This window comes from Entelurus aequoreus, linkage group LG26, assembly GCF_033978785.1.
Source record: "Entelurus aequoreus isolate RoL-2023_Sb linkage group LG26, RoL_Eaeq_v1.1, whole genome shotgun sequence".
NCBI lineage: Eukaryota > Metazoa > Chordata > Actinopteri > Syngnathiformes > Syngnathidae > Entelurus > Entelurus aequoreus.
The window spans coordinates 2,853,276-2,879,070 of NC_084756.1; the positions used below are offsets into that span (position 1 = coordinate 2,853,276).

Below are 25,795 nucleotides of genomic sequence, written 5' to 3' on the forward strand. Positions count from 1 at the left end.
ACGAGGGACGACTGTAGTTTGCGGCATACCATGGAGAACCAGACCACGCATGCAAGCATGCAAGACGAGGCTAATTGGCGAGCAAAAATGTTGACTGCAACCCCGTGAGCTCCGGCAGGTCTCAGGGACTCGGGCTGGTGCATGCTTCTAAAAATCATAGAAAGCCATTTATCCTGTCATCCTCTGCCATGCATCATCTCACCTGCATGACTCATATCGTTATTAGAACCAGTCCTTGCCAAACAGTGTGCCTCGTGGCCATTCCGACTGCTCCACCTAGTCTCAAATTACAACCTGGAAATACAACCCGTGGAACAACGAGCTCTTCACATAACGAGTCGCTAACACGACAACAGCCATGTCTGAGCAAACTTCTCCTGTCAATAATTTCCACAGGAAGACAAATGACCGGCAAGAATACCAACGCACCATTCGCATGGACACTGAGAGCGCTCAGAAGGTCCTCTACGTGGAGGGCACCACTTTGAAGGCCAACCTGGGCAGGTAAGATGTTTGGATCACTCGCTGGATGACAGACAATATGAAACAAACAGAAGAAGTCTGGAGCTAAAGTCATAGAGAAGTTTCTCAAGTGAAAAAAATATAACTAAATGGTGAAACTGTATATATATATATATATATATATATATATATATATATATATATATATATATATATATATATATATATATATATATATATATATATATATATATATATATATATATATATATATATATATATATATATATATATATATATATATAATTGCTCCGTGAATTATTTTTTATCCCAATTCGATCACATTTAAGAGGCCCCTAACACGCAAAAAAACTCACCAATTTTTTTGCACGCTAAAATTTTTATTTAATTTTTTGGCCACGAAACACGGAACTTCTAAATTTACTCTCTAGCGCCCCCTTGAAAATTAAAAAAATTAATTAGCCAAAAACAGCATAAAACATTAAAAACAACACACAAAAAAAACTTCATATCAACATATAGACCTGAAGTTGATCTAGAGATTTAAGCATTTAATAAAAAACATCACATATACATATATCATATCTATATATATATATATATATATATATATATATATATATATATATATATATATATATATATATATATATATATATATATATATATATATATATATATATATATATATATATATATATATATGACTCATTTAAAAAAAAAAAAAATATGATTGAGACCTTTCAAACTTAAGCAGAGCCATAAAAGTAAAAAAAAATCTATATATTTTATGGGTTTTGGAAATGAAAAATATCAAAATGGTCCCCAAATGCTTTAAATTAGAAAAAAAAATCTAATTTGGCCACCTCTGCAAAAGAACAACAGAATAATAATAATAACAATAATAACTAGATGAGGCAATTCCTGAATGAATTGTGTGTTAATGCTCCAATGCTGAAGTTGAACCAAAATGCTGACAGAATGTAGTATGACTGTAAGAATAGTTTGAATGTTGGAATGGTTTGAATGTTGAAGAGTTAGAATTTCCAGGGAAAGCGGAATTTGGTTTGGAACTTGATTTGATTTGATTTTTATTAAGGATCCCCATTAGCTGGTTGCCTCAACAACCCACTAGTCTTCCTGGGGTCCACAATTCAATACAATTACAAGTAAAAGCATATAATTATAACTACACAATACAGAAAAAAATTAAAGCATCAATAAAAAACAAGCAAACAATTTACAGTCACAGAATAATAATTACCATGTAAATATAACTACACAATATAAAACCAAACAAATCATCAACGAGCAAACTAATTTAAAGACTTAGATAAAATATTACTCTCTTTTTAAAAACCTGTTTACTTTCAATGCCGGTGAGAATTTGAGGCAGGTTATTCCAGAGCGATAAAGATCTATAAATAAAAGATTTCTGCAAAGCATTCTTCCTGGGACGAGGGAGTACAAAATGCCCCTCACTGGACGCCCTGGTATTGTGATTATGTATAGTGCTACTGTGGACTATTTGGGCCATGAGAAAAGCAGGAGTTTTACTAGCGGTTACTGATTTGAACAATATAAGAGTATTAGCTGACAACCTGTTCTGCACTGTTAGCCAGCAAAGAGAAGCATGCATTTGGTTCACATTGGTTCTTAGTGAACAACCCAGAACCAGCCTTGCTGCCCTAATCTGGACAATCTGGAGCTTACTGATCTCACCACTTGCAGCAGACGCCCAGACTGTAGAACAATAGTCAAGATGACACAAGACTAAACTCTTAACAATTTGACAAAGAAGAGGTGGATCAACAAAAGCAGCACATTTCCTGGAAACACCAACAGCCCTTCCCATCTGTGTAACTATATCACTGATATGATTTGACCAGGATAGAGTGCAGTCCAGCATCACTCCAAGGAGCTTGGCACTTCTGACCTGTTGAACTGTTGAAATACCTAGCCTCAGATCCAACTTTGGGTCACAAGATAACCCTTGCCTAGTCCCCAATAAAATACTTTTTGTTTTTGAGATGTTAAGGACAAGTCTGTTACATACTGTCCAGTCATGCACAGCTTTTAGTTCCTCACTCAATACTACATTAAGTACACTGCATGATGGTGCAGCATGATATAAGGTTGCATCATCAGCATAAATAACCAATCTTGCACACCCGGTAGCCCAAGGTAAATCATTGGTAAATATAGAAAAAAGTAAAGGTCCTAGGCAACTTCCCTGTGGAACACCACAATCCAAACTTCTGCTATTAGACAAGCTGCCATTAAAGGCCTACTGAAAGCCACTACTACAGACCAAGCAGTCTGATAGTTTATATATCAATGATGAAATCTTAACATTGCAACACATGCCAATACGGCCGGGTTAACTTATAAAGTGACATTTTAAATTTCCCGGGAAATATCCGGCTGAAAACGTCTCAGTATGATGACGTTTGCGCGTGACGTCACGGGTTGAAGCAGACATTTTGGAATAGCACGGTGGCCAGCTTGAGTCGTCTGTTTTCACCACATAATTCCACAGTATTCTGGACATCTGTGTTGGTGAATCTTTTGCAATTTGTTTAATGGACAATGAAGACAGCAAAGAAGAAAGCTGTAGGTGGGATCGGTGTATTAGCGGCTGGCTACAGCAACACAACCAGGAGGACTTTGAGTCGGATAGCAGACGCGCTATTCGACGCTAGCCGCCGACCGCACCGATGATCGTGGTGAAGTCCTTCGTCGCGCCGTCGATCGCTGGAACGCAGGTGAGCACGGGTGGTGATGAGCAGATGAGGGCTGGCGTAGGTGGAAAGCTAATGTTTTTAGCATAGCTCTGTCGAGGTCCCGTAGCTAAGTTAGCTTCAATGGCGTTGTTAGCAACGGCATTGCTAGGCTTCGCCAAGCTGGACAGCATTAACAGTGTGGTTACAGGTCCAGAGTTTGGTAGTATTGTTGATCTTCTGTCTATCCTTCCAGTCAGGGGCTTATTTCTTCTGTTTCTATCCGCAGTTAAGCACGATGCTATCACGTTAGCTCCGAAGCTAAAGTGCTTCACCGATGTATTGTCGTGGAGATAAAAGTCACTGTGAATGTTCATTTTGGGTTCTCGACTCTCATTTTCAAGAGGATATAGTATCCGAGGTGGTTTAAAATACAAATCTGTGATCCACAATAGAAAAAGGAGAAAGTGTGGAATCCAATGAGCCCTTGTACCTAAGTTACGGTCAGAGCGAAAAAAGATACATCCTGGCGTCCTGCACTGCACTCTAATCCTTCACTCTCACTTTCTTCATCCACAAATATTTCATCCTCGCTCAAATTAATAGAGTAATCGTCGCTTTCTCGGTCCGAATCGCTCTTGCTGCTGGTGTAAACAATGTGCAGATGTGAGGAGCTCTTCAACCTGTGACGTCACGCTACTTCCGGTACAGGCAAGGCTTTTTTTATCAGTGACCAAAAGTTGCAAACTTTATCGTCGATGTTCTCTACTAAATCCTTTCAGCAAAAATATGGCAATATCGCGAAATGATCAAGTATGACACATAGAATGCATCTGCTATCCCCGTTTAAATAAGAAAATGTCATTTCAGTAGGCCTTTAAGATACACCTGTTGTGATCTTGAGGACAAATAACTGTATCCACATTAAAGCCGAAGTTGTCAGGGCTTGTTGGTGACGAACCCCAAGGTGCAGAGAATGCGGCATGCATTGTGCGAGAAAACATGATTTAATGTCCAAAAATATAAATAAAAAACACAAACCAGGAACTTGGAACAGGAAACAGGATGCCAGGGAAACAGGAACTGGAAGACGAGGAACAAAAAGACAGCAAGCTACAAACAGCTACAGAATATAACTTACCGCTATCGCATCCAGCTACACTGACATCGACAAGTAGAAATGACAATAATCCAGCACAGACTGGATGGGAAGGCAGGTTCAAATAGCAGCTGGCTGATTGACACCAGGTGTGGCCCGGTGCCAATCAGCCACAGCTGAGGGGAAAAAGCACTCAGGGAGACAATCAAGAAATAACCAAAATAAGAGTGCTGACAGGAACTAAAGACAGGAAACAAAGAGTAACGCAGAGGAAAAACTAAAACATAGCCAAACTGTCAGGGACAGGCCTGACAGAAGTATTAAAACCATAACTTTTAAGTTTCTCAATTAAAAGAGTGTGGTCAATCACGTCAAATGCAGCACTAAAATCTAACAGCACAGCTCCAACCAACATAGAATGATCTATAGCATTAAGCCAATCGTCCGTCATTTGTATAAAGTGTTAGTTTGAATGTCCAGGACAAGTGGAATGTGTTGATGTTGTAATGGTTTGAATAGGTTGAAAAATGTGGGAATTGTGCAACTTTGAAACATGTCCCGTTCATTTCAGTGGGAACTTCCTGGAAATTTGGGAATTTTGGGAAATGCGGGATTTTTTTGAAAATAATTAGGAGCTTGAATGTCCTGATGAGCTGAATTGGTTGGTGTTGGAATTGTTTAAATCGGTCAAGAAATGTTGAAGTAATAAATAGTATATGGGTATTTCGTGGGAACCAGGAATTTTTCAAGTTCTAAAACCAACTTGTTTGTTTGTCCTGACTAAGAGGAATGTTTTGACAGTGGAACGGTTGAAATGGGTTGAAAAATGTGAAAGGAGTCATCGCACTAAAAAAGGTTGGAAATAAGGTTAGAAAAAAAACAGGAATTCCTGGAAATTTGTTGAACGTGGAAAAATGGTTGTTTGAATTTCCAGGATGAGTTGAAGGTGGAATGGTTTGAATCGGTTAAAAATGTGGGAATTGTGGAAGTTTGAAAAATTGATCATTAATTTTGAATGGGGAAAATGTCCCTAAAAACTGGGAATTCTAGGAAATCTAGGAATTTTTAAACTAATTTTTGAAGTAGAGCACACAATTCCTGAAGAGGCTGAATATTTTGAAGTTGAAACTATTTTAATCCGATAAAAATGTGGGAATTGTGAAACTTAGAAAAATGTCTTATTCTTTTCAATGGGAATTTCGTGGAAATTTGGGAGTCCCGGGAAAAGAGGGAATCTTTTTGAAAACGGTAAAAAACTAGAATTTTCTGAATGAGTTTGGTGTTTTGGTGGTTGGTGTTACAAAACGGTAGAGAAATGTTGAAGTAGTAACATTTTTCATTGATAAATAGTATTACGGAATTCCTGGAATTTCGGGAAAACCGAGAATGTTTCCAGTTCAAAGAAGAACTTAGTTTTTTGTCCTTATTAAGAGGAATGTTTTGACGGTGGAACGGTTGAAGTGGGTTGAAAAATGTGGAAGGAGTAGTCGACAGAAAAAGGGGTCAAAAAAGGGTTTGAAAAAACAGGAATTCAGGGAATTCCTGGAATTTTTTTTAACTTGAAAAAATAATAGTTTGAATGTCCAGAATGAGTGGAATATGTTGAAGGTGGAATGGTTTGAATCGGTTAAAAAAAAGTGGAAATGGTGGAAATTTTAAAAATGGCCAATTCATTTTGAATTGGAAAAATGTCATGTAAAACATGGAATTCTGGGAAATTGGGGAATTTTTTTAAAAATTTGTCAAGAGAAAGCCCGCGATTCCTGAATAGGCTGAACAGTTTGAAGTTGGAACGGTCTGAATCGGAAGAAACATGTGGAAGGTAGAGCGTGGCAAAATCTGGAGAAGAAGAAGTTTAATAAATAGATCCATTTTGGCGTAGAAAAGCATATGTGTGAATGTTTTGGAGCATTCACACAATAATAATAGATTTTATTTGTATTGCACCTAACATTTGAACAACAAATCTCACAGTGCTACAGAGTAAACAACGACATAAAAACATTAAAGGAAAAAACAAGTGCTTAGTAAAAGTGTCACAATGTACACCTTCTCCTGCTTAAATTCAACAAAATAAAAATGTGACAAAGTGTGAAGCTTTACGATAGAACAGGTCTCCTACTTTTGTCACTATGGCAACCACTTTTATAAATAGAGATATTTGTGATTTATTCAGATGACTGGCAACATTTCATTTTACGGAGCGGTTATTGATGATGACGTCATATTGTTTGCGGTCGCCTTTATTTTGAAAAGCATGGAAATGCACTTAGGTACCATGTTGTATAAGCATTAAAGATGATTATTAGTGCTCACGTAAACAACATTAGGCAAGTGTAACATGCGGAATCTACCCAGCGTTTTTACCGTGTCTGGTTGAGTTGAGTTCCGGTCCCCAGGATTCTCTTTTGCTCCCACTGTACCATACAAACAAAGGCTCGTTTGATTTGTGGATGAGGAAAGTGAGAGTGAAGGATTAGAGTGCAGTGCAGGACGCCAGGATGTATCTTTTTTCGCTCTGACCGTAACTTAGGTACAAGGGCTCATTGGATTCCACACTTTCTCCTTTTTCTATTGTGGATCACGGATTTGTATTTTAAACCACCACGGATACTATACCCTCTTGAAAATGAGAGTCGTGAACGCGAAATGGACAATCACTATGATTTTTATCTCCTCTGTAATACATCGGAGGTAACACGATAACCTCGTGCCTGACTGCGGATGGAAACAGAAGAAACAAGCCCCTGACTGGAAGGATAGACCGAAGATCAACAATACTACTATTACTTCTACTCTCAGGAGACACTGAACTAAACCCTGGACCTGTAACCACCCGGTTAATGTTGTCCCGCCTGGCGAAGCCTAGCAATGCTACTGCTAACGGCGCCATTGAAGCTAACTCAGCTACGGGACCTCGTCGGAGCTATGCTAAAAACATTAGCTCTCCACCTACGCCAGCCCCTATTTGCTCATCTCAACCCGAGCTCACCTGAGCTCCAGCGGTCGGCGGATCGACGAATGACTTCGCCCCGTTCTTCGATGCGGTCGGCGGCCCGGCGGCGGAGGAGGACGACCCAGACACCGGTGAAGACAGCGGTCCGGTGGCGGACAGCGCGGCGGCGGACAACGAGGTGACTGTCGACAACAACACCCCGGTCTGCAGTAGAGACGGCGGAGCGGGGGTCCTCGCGGCCTCTCCTTGGTCCTTGACGGTCTGGGCCGCGGCGTCTAGACCCGCGGCCTACACAGGATTCAGGGGCTTCTTCATCCATCCCTGGTCTTTGTTTTCAGCCACACCAAAGCCGAAAACAACAACCCACCCTACCTGCCCACCCCCTCTCCAACTCAGCCCCTCACCAAAGCCCGCGAAAAAAAACCGGCCAAATGACAGCCCAATCCAGATCCCTTAAAAATACTCCAGTAATAATTTCAATTTAAAATTAGGTGAGTGGGACTGGTCCCCTGTGCTCACGAGCAACCTGATCGATGATGCTTGGGATCGCTTCAAAACAGCGTTCCTAACGATACTAAATGACTTGGCTCCCGTGAGAATAGTCAGGATCAAAGCCCGCTCTGAACCATGGATGAATCCGGACCTATTAGCTGCCATAAAAGACAGAGACAGAAAATACACCGAATACCAAAAGTTTAAAACCGAAGTAGATATACAACCCAATAATAACCTCAAATCGCTCCTTTCAACACTCAAAAAGCAATGCAATAAATTAAGAAATAAGACAACGAACCTGACTAAATCCTTTAAAAAAAATTACATTAACGACAAAATAGAGGAAAACACAAATAAGCCACGTGAGCTCTGGAAAATCCTCAACAACCAGCTTCCTGGTTGCAGCCAGAAACCTAAAACCAGACTCACCAACATCAACATCAAGGAGGGTGACTCCCTCATTAAAGACAAAATGGAGGTACTAAGCAGACTTAACACCTTTTTCACCAGCATAGCCACAACTCTAGTCAACAAGATGTCCCACCACTCCGGTCGCTTTTAGTGTAGAACACATTAAAGCCTTCTACAGAAAGGTAGGAGTATCCAACAACGATTCCAAATTAGAAATTGTCTCAGCTGAAGAGGTGCTTAAAAAATTGAGCGCGCTCCACCCAAACAAGGCCACCGGCCTTGACAATATCCCCTCCAGATTCCTCAGGGACTCTGCCACGACCATTGCCCCTATCATCATGCACATAATAAACCTCTCAATTACTCAAGGCCAAGTACCAAAAGATTTTAAGACAGCAAGAGTAACTCCCCTCTTTAAAAAAGGAAGCAAATTAGAACCTGGCAACTACCGACTTGTTTCTATTCTCAGTTCCATTTCGAAAGTAATGGAAAAAATAGTTTATGAACAGGTCGATAGTTACCTTACCACTAATAAACTGATGTAGAAATTCCAATCCGGCTTCAGAACTAACCACTCCACTGACACATGCCTTCTCTATCTGACCGACCACATCAAACATGAGGTGGACGCGGGCAAATACTGCGGCATGGTCATGCTGGACCTTCAGAAGGCCTTTGACACCGTTAACCACGCTATACTGTTGGATAAGCTCAGATCAATCGGATTTGATAAAACCTCATCGAGGTGGATGCAATCTTACTTGGAGGGGAGGGAACAGGTGGTAGAGGTGAACGGCACCGTGTTCCCCCCCCCCCCCTCTCAGTGAGCTGTGGAGTCCCCCAAGGCAGTATATTGGGACCTTTACTGTTCCTAATATACATAAAAGACTTGTCATCGGCATGCGACTGTGAATTGTTCTTGTTTGCGGATGACTCTGCCCTGCTGGTATCAGACAAGGACAAGTCACAGGCGTAGAAAATCCTCAGTGCTGAACTCTTTAGAACTTGCACCTGGCTCGCTGACAACAAGCTATCCATACACTTGGGTAAAACGGAATCCATCCTATTTGGGTCCCACATCAACCTTAAGAAAGTCAATGACTTCACTATAAAAGTGGGTGACATTGTTATCACCAGGAAAGATGAGGTCACCTACCTAGGTTCCATTCTAGAGGCTAACCTTTCCTGTGATAAAATGGCAACCAAGGTAATCAAAAAGGTCAACAAACGAACACGATTTCTCTACAGAATCTCCTCTCTGGTCAACAAAAGCACCATGAAGATTCTAGCGGGAACTCTCATTCAACCCTTTTTCGATTACGCTTTCACCTCCTGGTACCCTAGCACCTCCAAAACCCTCAAATCTAGACTCCAAACATCCCAGAACAAGCTAGTCAGATTACTTCTAGACCTCCACCCCAGATCACACCTCACTCCTACCCACTTCTCTAAAGTGGGCTGGCTCAAGGTGGAGGACAGAGTAAAACAACTTGCACTGAGCCTAGTCTATAAAATCCACTACACCTCCCTGATACCGAAGTACATGTCAAACTACTTCCTTAACGTAAATGACCGCCATAACCACAACACCAGGGGAGCTCCACTAACCACGTTAAACCCAGATTCCGATCTAACAAAGGTCTTAACTCATTCTCTTTCTATGCCACATCAATATGGAATGCACTACGAACAGGTGTTAAAGAAAGCGCATCTCTATCCTCCTTCAAAACCGCACTAAAAGAACACCTCCAGGCAACGTCAACCCTAAACTAACACCCTCCCTTCCACATCCTGCCTCCGTGCATTGTAAATAATCAAATGTAAATAATCAAATGTAGATACTTATTCTTATGCTTTCCGATCTCTCTCTCTATGTCCACTACTTGCTGTACATATCCTATCAAGTCAGTCCTACACTGTTCCAATGTCCATTTCTCTGATGATGCAATTGTTGATGACTGAAGTGTTGATATCAACCAAACCTACCCCCCCGCCCCCCTCCTCCACATCCCACACCCCGGATTGTAAATAATGTAAATAATGTAAATAATTCAATGTATATACTCTGATGATTATCTTGTGTGATGACTGTATTATGATGATAGTATATATCTGATAGTGTATATCTGTATCATGAATCAATTTAAGTGGACCCCGACTTAAACAAGTTGAAAAACTTATTGGGGTGTTACCATTTAGTGGTCAATTGTACGGAATATGTACTGCACTGTGCAATCTACTAATGCTAGGTTCACACCAACGACGCTTTGACGGCGCTTTAAAGCGTAACAAAGCCTGATTAAAGTGTGAGGGTCGTAATGGATCGTGGGAAAGCTTGTAGTGAAGCGGGATATGCGGCAAGTTCGCCAATTTTTTAAAAAAAGTTTTAAAAAATTCGGCGCTCTGTCAAGGATGGAATAAAGCGCCGAGAGCGTATCAAAGCGTGACAAAGCCTGACAAAGCTCAGCAAAGCTTGACTCAAAGCGTAGGAAAGCTTAACAGATCTTGGTTCAAAGTGCGGACCCCAGTCTACAACTACAAATAGGAAGTGACTGCGATATTGACTAGTGACATTGAAAAACCAACACAGGATTACAAATCCATTCTCTTTTGCATCATTGCCTTTTTTATACGATGATCATTGTTTCTGTACTTCTGTTAGAGTTTGCTGTTTGATGTTACAGTTTGACATTACTGTCTATAATTTTTCTGTATGAAAATGTAAACAAAAATGGTTCTTAACTTTCTACTTTGTGGACAATGTTGATCCACTCTCTTGTATCATCTCATACAACACATAATGTACCCTTTGTTATATGAACCCCACATTATGTAACCTGATTGGTGAACAGTGATACTATTTGTGCTTTTTTGTTTGGTCAAGTTTGTTGCTTGCTGTACATGTTGATAACATCTTCCTTAATAATAAAGAGAATATGTTACGTTTAAAAGAAATGCCTTTTATTATTGTCAACTAGCATACGAAATGAAAGATAGATATTTATTAAGATGACAAAGAAATGAAGATATAAAACATAATAAATAATAAATAATAAACATAATATAACGGAAAAAAAAGAGAAATTGAAAAAATAAATGAATATAAAAAAATAAAAGAAATGCCTTTTATTATTGTCAACTAGCATAAGAAATGAAAGATAGATATTTTCTAAGATGACAAAGAAATAAAAGAAATGAAGGTATAAAACATAATAAATAGTAAATAATAAACATAATATAACGAGAAAAAAAAAGAGAAATTGAAAAAATAAATGAATATAAAAAATGTGGGGAAAACTTAGTATACTGAGTTTTTCAAATTTTTTTTAACTTATTTGTTTATCATATTTCTCTTTTTTATTACATTATGTGTTTTATCCTGTATATAATAAAACAAAAAGAGAAATCAAATAAATAGATAAATCTAAAAAAATGTGGGGAAAACTTAGTATACTGACTTTTTCACATTTCTTTCTTATTTTTGTTGTAACAATGCACAACAGAGCTTGATAATCGTGTCAGAGCCTGATTTAAAGCGTCAGGATCGCATCAAAGCGTGATAAAGTTCAATAAAGCGTAATAAAACGTATCAAAGCGTGATTTAAAGCGTTTCAAAGCGGGATCAAAGCGGCATCAAATCGTGAGGAACGGTAACAAAACGGCAACTAATTCGTATCAGAGCGTATCAAAGCATAACATTACTTTGGAGATCGGGATATTCGTGGAAAAATTGACAAAAATGACGGCGCTTTGCTCGCCGCTTTAAAGCGCGGCAAGCGCCGTTGGTGTGAACCAGGCATAATAAAAGTTTTAATCAATCAATCAAAGGAAGAACACAGCAGTGACGACTTTAAGATATATCTTTAAAAAGCGTACTTTTGAACAACAAATCAATGATCGAAGTGACAAACCTACCATCCAAACAATACCCCGTTTATTGACAAGAAGATATGATAGCCATGAAAGCACATTCAATCTCTTTGTTAAGCAGAGGTAACACAATCCGGTCAAAATAATATTGACCAACAAATCAATGATTGAAGTGAAAAACGTGCCATCCAAACAATACCCCGTTCGTTGATAAGAAGATATGACAGCCATTGAAGCACATTCAATCTCTTTATTAACCAGAGGTTACACAATCAAGGTGACAATAATATTGAACAACAAATCAATGATCCAAACAATACCCCGTTTGTTGACAAACATTTATTAAAGAGAAATTTTGTGAGTAATTCAATGACTTTTTTTGGAAACTACAAAACCCAAAAGCAGTGAAGTTGTCACGTTGTGTAAATGGTAAATAAAAAGAGAATACAATGATTTGCAAATCCTTTTCAACTTATATTCAATTGATTAGACTGCAAATACAAGATATTTCATGTTCACACTGAGAAACTTTGTTATTTTTTGCCAATATTAGCTCATTTGGAATTTGATGCCTGCAACATGTTTCAAAAAAGCTGGAACAAGTGGCAAAAAAGACTGAGAAAGTTGAGGAATGCTCATCAAGCACTTATTTGGAACATCCCAAAGGTGAACAGGCTAATTGGGAACAGGTGGGTGCCATGATTGGGTATAAAAGCAGCTTCCATGAAATGTTCAGTCATTCACAAACAAGGACGGGGCGAGGGTCACCACTTTGTCGACAAATGCATGAGCAAGAAAAACATTTGTCAACCAGCTATTGCAAGGAATTTAGGGATTTCACCATCTACGGTCCGTAATATCATCATAAGGTTCAGAGAATCTGGAGAAATCACTGCACGATCCCTCAGTCAGTACTGCATGAAAAAGCGACATCAGTGTGTAAAGGATATCACCACATGGGCTCAGGAACACTTCAGAAAACCACTGTCAGTAACTACAGTTGGTCGCTGCATCTGTAAGTGCAAGTTAAAACTATGTACTATGTAAAGCTAAAGTCATTTATCAACAACACCCAGAATCGCCGCCACCTTTGCTGGGCCCGAAATCATCTAAGAGGGACTGATGCAAAGTGGAAAAGTGTTCTGTGGTCTGACGAGTCCACATTTCAAATTGTTTTTGGAAACTGTGGACGTCGTGTCCTCCGGACCAAAAAAGAAAAGAACCATCCGGACTGTTCTAGACGCAAAGTGTAAAAGGCAGCATGTGTGATGGTATGGGGGTGTATTAGTGCCCAAGACATGGGTAACTTACACATCTGTGAAGGCACCATTAATGCTGTAAGGTACGTACAGGTTTTGGAGCAACATATGTTGCCATCCAAGCAACGTCTTTTTCATGGACGCCCCTGCTTATTTCAGCAAGACAATGCCAAGCCACGTGTTACAGCAGCGTGGCTTCGTAGTAAAAGAGTGCGGGTACCAGACTGGTCCAGACCTGTCTCCCATTGAAAATATGAAGCCTAAAATACCACAACGGAGACCCCGGACTGTTGAACAATTTAAGCTGTACATCAAGCAAGAATGGGAAATAATTCAATGTATTCAAATTTAATGAACATTAAATATCTTATCTTTGCAGTATATTCAATTGAATATAAGTTGAAAAGGATTTGCAAATCATTGTACTCTCTTTTTATTTACCATTTACACAACGTGACAACTTTACTGGTATAATGGAATGGATTACTTTTCAGTACTTTTCAGAAGACTGGTTGTATCAGAGTCATGCCATGAATGAGTGACTGAAAAGACAAAGGGAATGGTGGGTCAGGGACAGGCGGGGAGACAGGGAGGGTGGGGGGTGGGGTGGGGGGGTGGGGTGTGTGTGTGTGTGTGGGGGGGGGGTCGTCACATGACACGGTGTCGCGTTCACCAGACCGACCAATCCCAGAGCAGGTCTTTAATCCTCACTAGTAGCCTCTTTACTTACTTGTTGAGCTCGGGTCCGGCGCAGAGCAGCCGCAGCAGCCGCAGCCATCATGACTCACCACCGGACTCTCAGAATCGATTACGGTAAAACTGCAAGAGTGGTCTGTGTGCTGGGATCCTCTCTTCACCTGGCCCTCCACAGGTACACCAGCAATTATCTCAGTTGGGTCATGACGACATTGTGAGTAGTCTGTGTAAGAAAAGTAAGAAAAGAGCCTTCACTTTAAATTCTATGGAACAATATGTTAATTATTGCACTTGACAAAGTTAATGGTCACTTAGTAACGATTCTATTTGTTAATCATTGCACTTGTTTCTACTTTAACGGACTAAAACTTGACAAAGCAAACGTTTGCTCCTCCTAACGTTCCCACAGAGTCAATACTGTGTCCATGTTTTGATGGTGTTGTCGGGCGATTGTTGCCGCACAAACACACGCTTTGTTGTGCGTCGTCTCAAATATCCGCCAACGCGGCACATCCGAGCGCCACTGGATTAGCAACCATGCAGGTCCACTCCCGTGCACTACCCGTCTGCCCGTGCAGGTCCTCTCCCGTGCACTACCTGTCTGCCCGTGCAGGTCCACTCCCGTGCACTACCTGTCTGCCCGGCAGGCCTGCGTGTCCACGCTGGGTGGTGCATTGCGAGGATGTCACAGCGGGCGAGTAGCGGCAACCTTGGCTTGCAAGCGTGTAATTGCTGCTTGAGGGCCTAACGAGTGGGTAGATGCGCGGCGTGGGGACTGTTGTGCAAAGGAAAGGAGGCCTTGAAGGCACCGCGGCAAGTTGGATCAGGTTCTGTGACTGCGGATAAACATCACTATTTACTGGGCTGTAATTCGAGCTTCTCAGCGTGCACCAATAGGAAGGCTGAATGAAAACACTGCCTTACAAAGGTGATAGAGAAGTACAGGTGTGGGGGCCACAAGGTGATAGAGAAGTACAGGTGTGGGGGCCACAAGGTGATAGAGAAGTACAGGTGTGGGGGCCACAAGGTGATAGAGAAGTACAGGTGTGGGGGCCACAATGTAAAACTCCACTCACACTCTTTTTGTTTCTCACATTTAGATCACCTTCAACACCTTCAAGCTGAAATGACATGTTGACTCTAAATGTAATGTCTGAATACTACATCTAAATCTTAAACCTCAATCTAAATGTTACATTAAAATGTCTAAATGTTAAATCTAAATCCAAATCTTCAATTTAAATCTTAAATCTACCTCTACATCGTAAATCTAAATGTGAGTGCGAAATGTTACATTAAAATGTAAATGTTAAATTTGCATCTAAATGTTAAATCTGAATCTTGAATATAAATCCAAATCTTTAATCTAAATCTTTAATCTACCTCTACATCTTAACTCCAAATGTGAGTGCTAAATGTTACATTAAAATGTAAATGTTAAATTAACATCTAAATGTTACATCAGGGGCCGTACTTATCAAGCTTCTTAGAATTACTCCTAAGAAGTCTGCTAAGAGTTGACTTAAGAGTAAATAAATTCTTCGCTGAAAGCTGCACTTAAAAGTTAGTTATCAAGCGTCTTACTCACACTTTCAGCGAAGTGTAGGACTGAATCTTAAATGTCGCACTCAGAGCGGAATTACGACATTACTATGTGCCGTAAACGGAATTTTAGGTGACGTCATTTCTGTGTCCATAGAAATGACCAATCACGGAAGGGAATCCGTTGTCTAAGAATAAAGAAATATCTTGGAAATATTTAAGTGGACAATGGGAGTGTATATTTTGACAATAAACTACAAAATAATACAAAACAAACTAGTCCCTGCCGGCACTCACGCTACCGCTCCCTCTCTTCTATCGCCCACACACTCACTGACGTCACTCACCTCACGGCCACACACATACGCTACTGTCATAACATTTTCTTTCCAATTCATTAATTAGGCAACTAATTTGAAACTGGTGTGGGTGGCTCTATATATAATAGCCCACTGCAGACACATGCAGAAATCAACAAGGAATCGAAAAGTATTAAATCTGTGACAAAAATAATATCCGCTCTGTCTAAACGAAACCGTTTGATCAGCTGCTCGTCATAAAAAACAACAACATTGTTCCGTTCCCTGAACGTTCGCGCACGTCTCTCTCGCCTCAGTGCCATCCCCTGCTGGCAACTCCTAACCACTTAAGACACCTCTGAAGGTCTCTTAAATATCGTGGAGAGTAGGAGTGATTCTTAGACTTAAGAACGTTGATAAAAAGCTTTTATTCTTAAGTTTGAGAGTAGGACTACATTTCGCAAATTCTCAGGACTTAAGTGTAAAATGGCACTCTAAGAAGCTTGATAAGTACGGCCCCAGATTCTTAAAAATAAATATAAATCTTCAATCTACCTCTAAATTCTAAATCTAAATGTGAATGCTAAATGTTACATTAAAATGTAGATGTTAAATCTACATCTAAATGTTGAATCTCAATCTTAAATATGAATCCAAATCTTCAATCTAAATCTTAAATCTACCTCTAAATTTTAAATCTAAATGTGAATGCTAAATGTTACATTAAAATGTAGATGTTAAATCTACATCTAAATGTTAAATCTAAATCTTAAATATGAATCCAAATCTTCAACCTACATCGTAAATCTAAATGTGAGTGCTAAATGTTACATTAAAATGTAAATGTTAAATTTACATCTTAATGTTGAATCTAAATCTTGAATATAAATCCAAATCTTCAATCTAAATCTTTAAGCTACCTCTACAGCTTAACTCTAAATGTGAGTGCTAAATGTTTCATTAAAATTTAAATGTTAAATCAACATCTAAATGTTACATCAGAATCATAAATCTAAATCTAAATCTTCAATCTAAATCTTAAATCCACCTCTGAATCTTAAATCTACCTCTACATATTAACTGTAAATGTGAGTGCTAAATGTTACATTAAAATGTAGATGTTGAATCTACATCTACATGTTAAATCTGAATCTTAAATATGAATCCAAATCTTCAACCTAAATCTTAAATCTAAATGTGAGCCAAATGTAAAGATGAATATTCATAGAGTGCCAATTTTCCACCAATCCGAAATCCAAACCTAAATTTTAAATCTAAATCTTCAACCTGAATCTAAATGTGAGTGATAAATGTTCAATTAAAATGGAAATGTCAAATCTATATATAAATGTTAAATCGAAGTCTTGAATCTAAATTTAAAAATTATATCTAAACCTAAATTTTAAAAAATTATCTTAAATCCAAATGTAGCTGTAAATGTTCAATGGAAACCTAAATGTTAAATCTAAATCCAAATCTTAAGTCGAATGTGAGAGCTAAATTTCTCGCCAAGTGTAAATATGAACATTCATATAATGCCAATTTTCCACCAATCCGAGTCTTCAAAGATGATAATGGAGTGATTGACAGGTATGGGAAGTGGGGGGGGGGGGTGTAAATATATATATATATATATATATATATATATATATATATATATATATATATATATATATATATATATATATATATATATATATATATACACACATACAGTATATTTTTCACATTTAGCTCATCTTCATCAAATTTAAAGTTAACACTAAATGTTTACTCTAAATGTTATATCTAAATATTAAATATACAAATAAATGTTAAATCTAAATGTTAAATCCAAACCTAAATCTTAGATCTAAATCTTAAACCCGAATCTAAATGTGACTGCTCAATGTTAAATCAAAACTTAAATGTTAAATCGAAATGTTATGACAAAATCTTAAAAGCTTCTTAGAATTACTCCTAAGAAGTCTGCTAAGAGTTGACTTATGAGTAAAAAAATTATTCGCTGAAAGCTGCACTTCAAAGTTAGTTATCAAGCGTCTTACTCACACTTTCAGCGAAGTGTAGGACTGAATCTTAAGTGTCGCACTCAGAGCTGAATTACGACATTACTATGTGCCGTAAACGGAATTTTAGGTGACGTCATTTCTGTGTCCATAGAAATGACCAATCACGGAAGGGAATCCGTTGTCTAAGAATAAAGAAATATCTTGGAAATATTTAAGTGGACAATGGGAGTGTATATTTTGACAATAAACTACAAAATAATACAAAACAAACTAGTCCCTGCCGGCACTCACGCTACCGCTCCCTCTCTTCTATCGCCCACACACTCACTGACGTCACTCACCTCACGGCCACACACATACGCTACTGTCATAACATTTTCTTTCCAATTCATTAATTAGGCAACTAATTTGAAACTGGTGTGGGTGGCTCTATATATAATAGCCCACTGCAGACACATGCAGAAATCAACAAGGAATCGAAAAGTATTAAATCTGTGACAAAAATAATATCCGCTCTGTCTAAACGAAACCGTTTGATCAGCTGCTCGTCATAAAAAAAAACAACATTGTTCCGTTCCCTGAACGTTCGCGCACGTCTCTCTCGCCTCAGTGCCATCCCCTGCTGGCAACTCCTAACCACTTAGGACACCTCTGAAGGTCTCTTAAATATCGTGGAGAGTAGGAGTGATTCTTAGACTTAAGAAAGTTGATAAATAGCTTTTATTCTTAAGTTTGAGAGTAGGACTAAATTTCGCAAATTCTCAGGACTTAAGTGTAAAATGGCACTCTAAGACGCCGGATAAATACGGCCCCAGATCTAAAGTCTGACGTGGACATGCTCATTATTGTGTGTGGAATCTGAAAGGACAAAAAAAATGATTGAATTCATTTTGGAATAAAGATGTAGCATAACAAAATACAAAAAATACTTTCCGGATGCAGTGTATGAATATAAATATTATGTATATATCCTTGAGAAGCTCCCAGTACTGTAGTGCTGTGTGATATGGACAAACATATATATCACAAATATATACACATTGTTGATTATCCCTTTATATTTGACGTATAAAAAAGGAGAAGAGGGTTAAAAACAACTGGAAGTCTAGTTAGTAACAGACAGTGTCTTACATGACTTCTGTGTATTTATGGTTTGCATAGACGTGCCTTTGGACAACAACTCTGTCAAGCTCGTTTGGTTAGTTTTTTTATTTTCATCTCTGTGGTTTTGATGTAACCTTTGTAGTTTGTTGGCAATGCAGGAGACAATGAGATGAAACAGGAAGTCATTACAGTCGGTTATTTTAACACTGTCTCTTTACTCTTCTTCATGCCTTGTGTTTTGCAGAATACCATTTTTAATCCTAACAAAAAAGTTCCTATGCGGGGAGAAAATTACCGGAAATTCTGGGAATTTGGGGAATGGGAAAACGTGTTTTGTGTTTGATATGTCGGAAGAGTAGTGTGTGTTTGAAAGGTTGGAATCTGTTAAAAAAAAAAAATAATAAGTTGCAAAATTTTGCAAATTTTGGGCACTGTAGAACTATAAAAATGTCCATTCATTTGAATGGGAATTTCCTGGAAATTTAGGAATTTTGGGAATTTTTTGAAAATATTGATACGAGCACAATTGTCCTAGATGATATGAATGGGTTGGTGTTGGAATTTTTATAATTGGTTGAAAAATGTCGACGTAGTAACAGTTTGAATTGAGAAGGGGTATTCGGAATTCCTGAAAATTTCAAAAAGACCGGGAATTTGTACGGAAAAAAAACAAAAGATAACTTTTGCTGTCCCAACTAAGACGAATGGTTCGATGGTGAAATGGTTGGAATTGGTTGGAAAAATGTGGACTGTGAAAAATTTCCAGGAAAAAGTGAAAATAGGGCTTTGTAAAACCGGGAATTTGTTAGAACTTGGAAAATGGCAGTTTGATAGTCCAAGGTGAGTGGAGTGTGTGGATGTTGGAACGGTTCAAATCGGATGAGAAATGTGGAATATGGAGAGGTTTGTATATTGCCCATTCATTGTCAATGGGGAGAAAAATACTGGAAATTCTGGGAATTTGGGGAAAGGGAAATTGATATGTCGCAAGAGTAGTGTGTGTTTGAAAGGTTGGAATCGGGTAAAAAAAAAAAAGGCTGCAAAATTTTGCAAATTTTGGGCACTGTAGAACTATAAAAATGTCCATTCATTATAATGGGAATTTCCTGGAAATTTGGGAATTTCGGGAAAACCGAGATCTTTTTGCAAATATCGATACTGGCACAATTGTCCTAGGTGATATGAATGGGTTGGTGTTGGGATTTTTATATTTGGTTGAAAAATGTTGACGTAATAACAGTTTGATTTGAGAAGGGGTATTTCGGAATTCCTGAAAATTTCAGGAAGAAGGGGAATTTGGGGGATGGGAAAAAATGTTTTGTGTTTGATATGTCGGAAAAGTAGTGTGTGTTTGAAAGGTGAGAATCGGGTAAAAAAAACTATGCAAAATTTTAGGCACTGGAGAACTATAACAATGTACATTTATTTGAATTGGAATTTCCAGGAAATTTGGGAATTTCGGGAAAACAGACAATTTTTTGTAAATATTGATACTAGCACAATTGTCCTAGATTATATAATTGGGTTGGTGTTGGGATTGTTATAATCGGTTGTAAAATGTTGCCATAGTAACAGTTTGAATTGAGAATTTCGGAACTCCGGAAAATTTCAAGAAGACCGGTGATTTGGGGAAAGGGAAAACATGTTTTCGTGTTTGATATGTCGGAAAAGTAGTGTGTGTTTGAAAGGTGGGAATCGCGTAAAAAAACGATGCAAAATTTTAGGCACTGGAGAACTATAAAAATTTCCATTCATTTGAATGGGAATTTCCTGGAAATTTGGGAATTTCGGGAAAACAGATAATTTTTTGCAAATATTGATACTAGCACAATTGTCCTAGATTATATAAATGGGTTAGTGTTGGGATTGTTATAATCGGTTGTAAAATGTTGCCATAGTAACAGTTTGAATTGAGAATTTCGGAACTCGGGAACATTTTGAGAAGACCGGTGATTTGGGGAAAGGGAAAACATGTTTTGTGTTTGTTATGTCAGAAAAGTAGTGTGTGTTTGAAAGGTGGGAATTGGGTAAAAAAAACTATGCAAAATTTTAGGCATTGGAGAACTATAACAATGTCCATTTATTTGAATTTGAATTTCCAGGAAATTTGGGAATTTCGGGAAAATGGAGATCTTTTTGCAAATATTGATACTAGCACAATTGTCCTAGATGATATGAATGGGTTGGTGTTGGGATTTTTATATTCGGTTGAAAAATGTTGAAATAGTAACAGTTTGAATTGAGAGTTTCGGAACTCCTGAAAATTTCGAGAAGACCGGTGATTTGGGGAAAGGGAAAACATGTTTTCGTGTTTGATATGTCGGAAAAGTAGTGTGTGTTTGAAAGGTGGGAATTGGGTAAAAAAAACTATGCAAAATTTTAGGCACTGGAGAACTATAACAATGTCCATTTATTTGAATTTGAATTTCCAGGAAATTTGGGAATTTCGGGAAAATGGAGATCTTTTTGCAAATATTGATACTAGCACAATTGTCCTAGATGATATGAATGGGTTGGTGTTGGGATTTTTATATTCGGTTGAAAAATGTTGAAATAGTAACAGTTTGAATTGAGAGTTTCGGAACTCCTGAAAATTTCGAGAAGACCGGTGGTTTGGGGAAAGGGAAAACATGTTTTCGTGTTTGATATGTCGGAAAAGTAGTGTGTGTTTGAAAGGTGGGAATTGGGTAAAAAAAACTATGCAAAATTTTAGGCACTGGAGAACTATAACAATGTCCATTTATTTGAATTTGAATTTCCAGGAAATTTGGGAATTTCGGGAAAATGGAGATCTTTTTGCAAATATTGATACTAGCACAATTGTCCTAGATGATATGAATGGGTTGGTGTTGGGATTTTTATATTCGGTTGAAAAATGTTGATATAGTAACAGTTTGAATTGAGGGTTTCGGAACTCCTGAAAATTTCGAGAAGACCGGTGATTTGGGGAAAGGGAAAACATGTTTTCGTGTTTGATATGTCGGAAAAGTAGTGTGTGTTTGAAAGGTGGGAATCACGTAAAAAAACGATGCAAAATTTTAGGCACTGGAGAACTATAAAAATTTCCATTCATTTGAATGGGAATTTCCTGGAAATTTGGGAATTTCGGGAAAACAGATAATTTTTTGCAAATATTGATACTAGCACAATTGTCCTAGATTATATAATTGGGTTGGTGTTGGGATTGTTATAATCGGTTGTAAAATGTTGCCATAGTAACAGTTTGAATTGAGAATTTCGGAACTCCGGAAAATTTTGAGAAGACCGGTGATTTGGGGAAAGGGAAAACATGTTTTGTGTTTGTTATGTCGGAAAAGTAGTGTGTGTTTGAAAGGTGGGAATTGGGTAAAAAAAACTATGCAAAATTTTAGGCACTGGAGAACTATAACAATGTTCATTTATTTGAATTTGAATTTCCAGGAAATTTGGGAATTTCGGGAAAATGGAGATCTTTTTGCAAATATTGATACTAGCACAATTGTCCTAGATGATATGAATGGGTTGGTGTTGGAATCTTTATAATAGGTTGAAAAATGTTGACGTAGTAACAGCTTGACTTGAGAAGGGGTATTTCGGAATTCCTGAAAATTTCAGGAAGACGGAGAATTTGGGGAATTGGGAAAAATTTACATTTTTTTAATATTTTGTAGCACTTTGAGATTTTAACAAATGTAAAGTGCGTTACAAAGGTGACGATGGCGCCGTGTCACTGGAGTGAATATTTTGTACCACTAATTCAACGTCCCATGCCCACTTGATCGTGAACTCCTCCAAAAGTATCGTTATTCCTAGCAAACGCCTTCTGGTCTCACCTGGCCTCATCTCGCAGGTGTGCACCTCCCAACTCCAAGTTCTTCTCGGTGAAATGCACGCCCACCGTCAAGTACAGCGTGGTGCCGCCTCCCCAGGAGACCCCGCCCGGCTCCCCCGTGGTCCTGGAGGACAAGTCCAAGCTGCTCATCTCCATGACGTCCGCCAGCCAGCATCAGGACGACAGCAAGGTAAAGAGAGCTCACTCATTGCAGCTTTTCAAAGTAAAAGTCTGCTTGACGTAAGTGACTTAACATCGCTCGCATTGTGTGACAAGCTGTCGGTCAGTTACTACGGGCAAGATGAAGACGTTTTGGGGACCGCCGTCTTGCACTTGACCGCACTCGGTATGTGAGAACACAACAAACACATTTGTGAGAGAACAAACATATGTGAGAGAACGTGTTTACACATGTCGACAAAACATAATAACACGTTTGTCGTGTAGAGATCTCTCTGGACGTGGACGCAGACCGAGATGGTGTCGTGGAGAAAAACAACCCCAATAAGGTGAGCTTAAACCTGGCTTTTATATGTGTATGCCAGCAACTTGAGGGTTGCAGGTTCAATCTCCGCTTCTGCCATCCTAGTCACTGCCGTTGTGTCCTTGGGCAAGACACTTTACCCAACAGCTCCCAGTGCCACCCACACTGGTTTAAATGTAACTTAGATGTAGGGTTTCACTATGTAAAGAACTTTGAGTCACTAGAAAAAAGCGCTATATAAATATAATTCACTTCACTTCATATGTGTATATATATATATATATATATATATATATATATATATATATATATATATATATATATATATATATATACACATATATATATATATATATATATATATATATATATATATATATATATATATATATATATATATATATATATATATATATATATATATATATATATATATATATAAATTTGTACATATGTATATGTATGTGTGTATGTATGTGTATATATATATATATATATACATATGTATGTGTGTATATATATATATGTATATGTATGTATATACATATATGTATATGTGTATATGTATGTGTGTATATGTATATGTATGTATATACATATATGTATATGTGTGTATGTATGTTATATATATATATATATATACATGCATATGTATATATATATATATATATATATATATATATATATATATATATATATATATATGTATATGTATATACATATATATATATGTATATTTATATATATATATATATATATATATATATATATATATATATATATATATATATATATATATATATATATATATATATATGAATATACAGTATGCTTATGTATGTGTGTATGTGTGCATATGTATGTATTTATGTGTGTGTGTGCAGAAAACATCGCACAGGGCGATGTGATGCGTCTAGTGCAGTAGCCTTGGAGTAGTAGTACCTGTAGTTAGTGCATGCTGCATGCCGCTTTTGCTTGCTATGCTGCATGCTGCTTCTGCCTGATACTCATTGCTTTCAGCTAGTGCCGCCGGCTAGCCCTCTGTCTCAGAGGGCGAAAAGAGGAGCCGAGTGCATAAGCCTCCTCAGCCGGTACATAGCCTCTCCATTGTCAAGACTCGTACATGCCTCCTCGTGGCCACACACGGTAACTGGAACCTCGCGGTTCCAGGCTAAGTTGTACGGGATCTCGGAGCAGCAGGGGGCCCCAGAGACGGGGCATGCAGGCCCACCGGTGTGTGGACATGCCCTGGTGCCCAGTCAACCCCTGTCCCAGCTATGGGTAAATAACCCCAGCTATGGGCGAATAGTGAAAACCGCCTCAACGGTGGACCAGGCGGAAGATGGCGGCAGCGGAATGCACCACAACGGCTGGGAAGGCGGATGAAGGCTGCAGCAAAGACGGGTCCCCAGTCGTCTTGGTCTCCATGCCACTGGACCCTGGCCCGCTCAATGCCAAGGACTGTGTGGTGGCTGACCGTGCACCAGTCTCCCCACATTAAAAGATTCCACGCACAGGCGTCCTCCATATAGGGAATCCACCCTAACATCCCGGATTAAGTCCTATGGCGACCAGCGAATGGCGACGGGGGTAGGATTGTGAGATCTGGAAGCCTCCAGTCAAAAACTGGCACATAAGGCGGTGGGTGCAAGATTCAGTCGCTGGGCTCTTGGAATGAGGCAGAAAGAGCCCTTCGGCAGCTACACTCACGACTGAGCAGTCCTCTTTAGGATCCACTCTGCTCACCCCACCTGGGGAAGGGGCTAGAAAAGGTGCCCTAAAAATAGCCTGCCTCTAACCTCCCGACTGGACTACCGCATCCAGAGGGATCACCATATGCGGTCGAAAAACACGAAATATGAATTTTGGAGCGTGGAATGTACGCACAATGATGGATAATACGGCCAGCGACAGACCAGAGAGGAGAACTGCGATCATTGCCAGGGAACTGCAGAGATGCCGGATAGAAATAGCTGCACTTTCCGAAACCCGACGTGCAGACGAAGGACAACTGAAGGAGGAAAAGGGTGGCTACACTTTCTTCTGGAAAGGAAAAGCCTCTGATGAGCCCATAATCCATGGGGTTGGATTTGCCATCAGAAACCAGCTTGTTAGTCACCTCTCTGAACTTCCCGTGGGGATTAGTGAACGTCTCATGACTGTCCGTCTGGTGCTCACCAACAACCAGATGGCAACAGTTATCAGCGCCTATGCCCCTACTTTAGACTCTGAAGACGAAGTAAAAGAGACCTTCTACGCCTGCTTAGATGAGACACTGTCTAGGATCCCAAAGGAGGATAAGATTATTCTCCTAGGTGACTTTAATGCCAGGGTCGGCCGGGACCAACACCTCTGGAAGGGCACTATAGGGAAGGAAGGCATCGGGAACATCAACTCCAATGGAATCCTGCTTCTCAGCAAATGTTCACAGCACAACCTCACAATTACCAACACTCTCTTCCGCCAGAAAAACAAACTGAAGGCATCTTGGAGGCATCCTCGATCCAAACAATGGCATCTCATTGACTATGTCATTGTGCGAGCCAGGGACCGTTGT

General features: G+C 38.9%; 1 protein-coding gene across 3 annotated transcripts in view; it reads left to right on the forward strand.

Moving 5' to 3' along the window:
• The first annotated feature begins 352 nt into the window (after positions 1 to 352).
• The window catches only part of padi2 (peptidyl arginine deiminase, type II), a 53,921-nt gene continuing 28,478 nt past the window's right edge, over positions 353 to 25,795 (forward strand). For 2 of the 3 annotated variants that reach the window (XM_062037580.1, XM_062037581.1), the window contains exons 1-4: positions 353 to 504; positions 22,773 to 22,944; positions 23,031 to 23,100; positions 23,202 to 23,263. In XM_062037580.1, the coding sequence (XP_061893564.1) occupies positions 359 to 504; positions 22,773 to 22,944; positions 23,031 to 23,100; positions 23,202 to 23,263 (450 nt within the window). In that variant the 5' untranslated portion in view covers positions 353 to 358. Of the gene's footprint in view, positions 505 to 13,979; positions 14,165 to 22,772; positions 22,945 to 23,030; positions 23,101 to 23,201; positions 23,264 to 25,795 lie in introns of those variants that run through there. The other variant, XM_062037582.1, reaches the window with a different exon arrangement.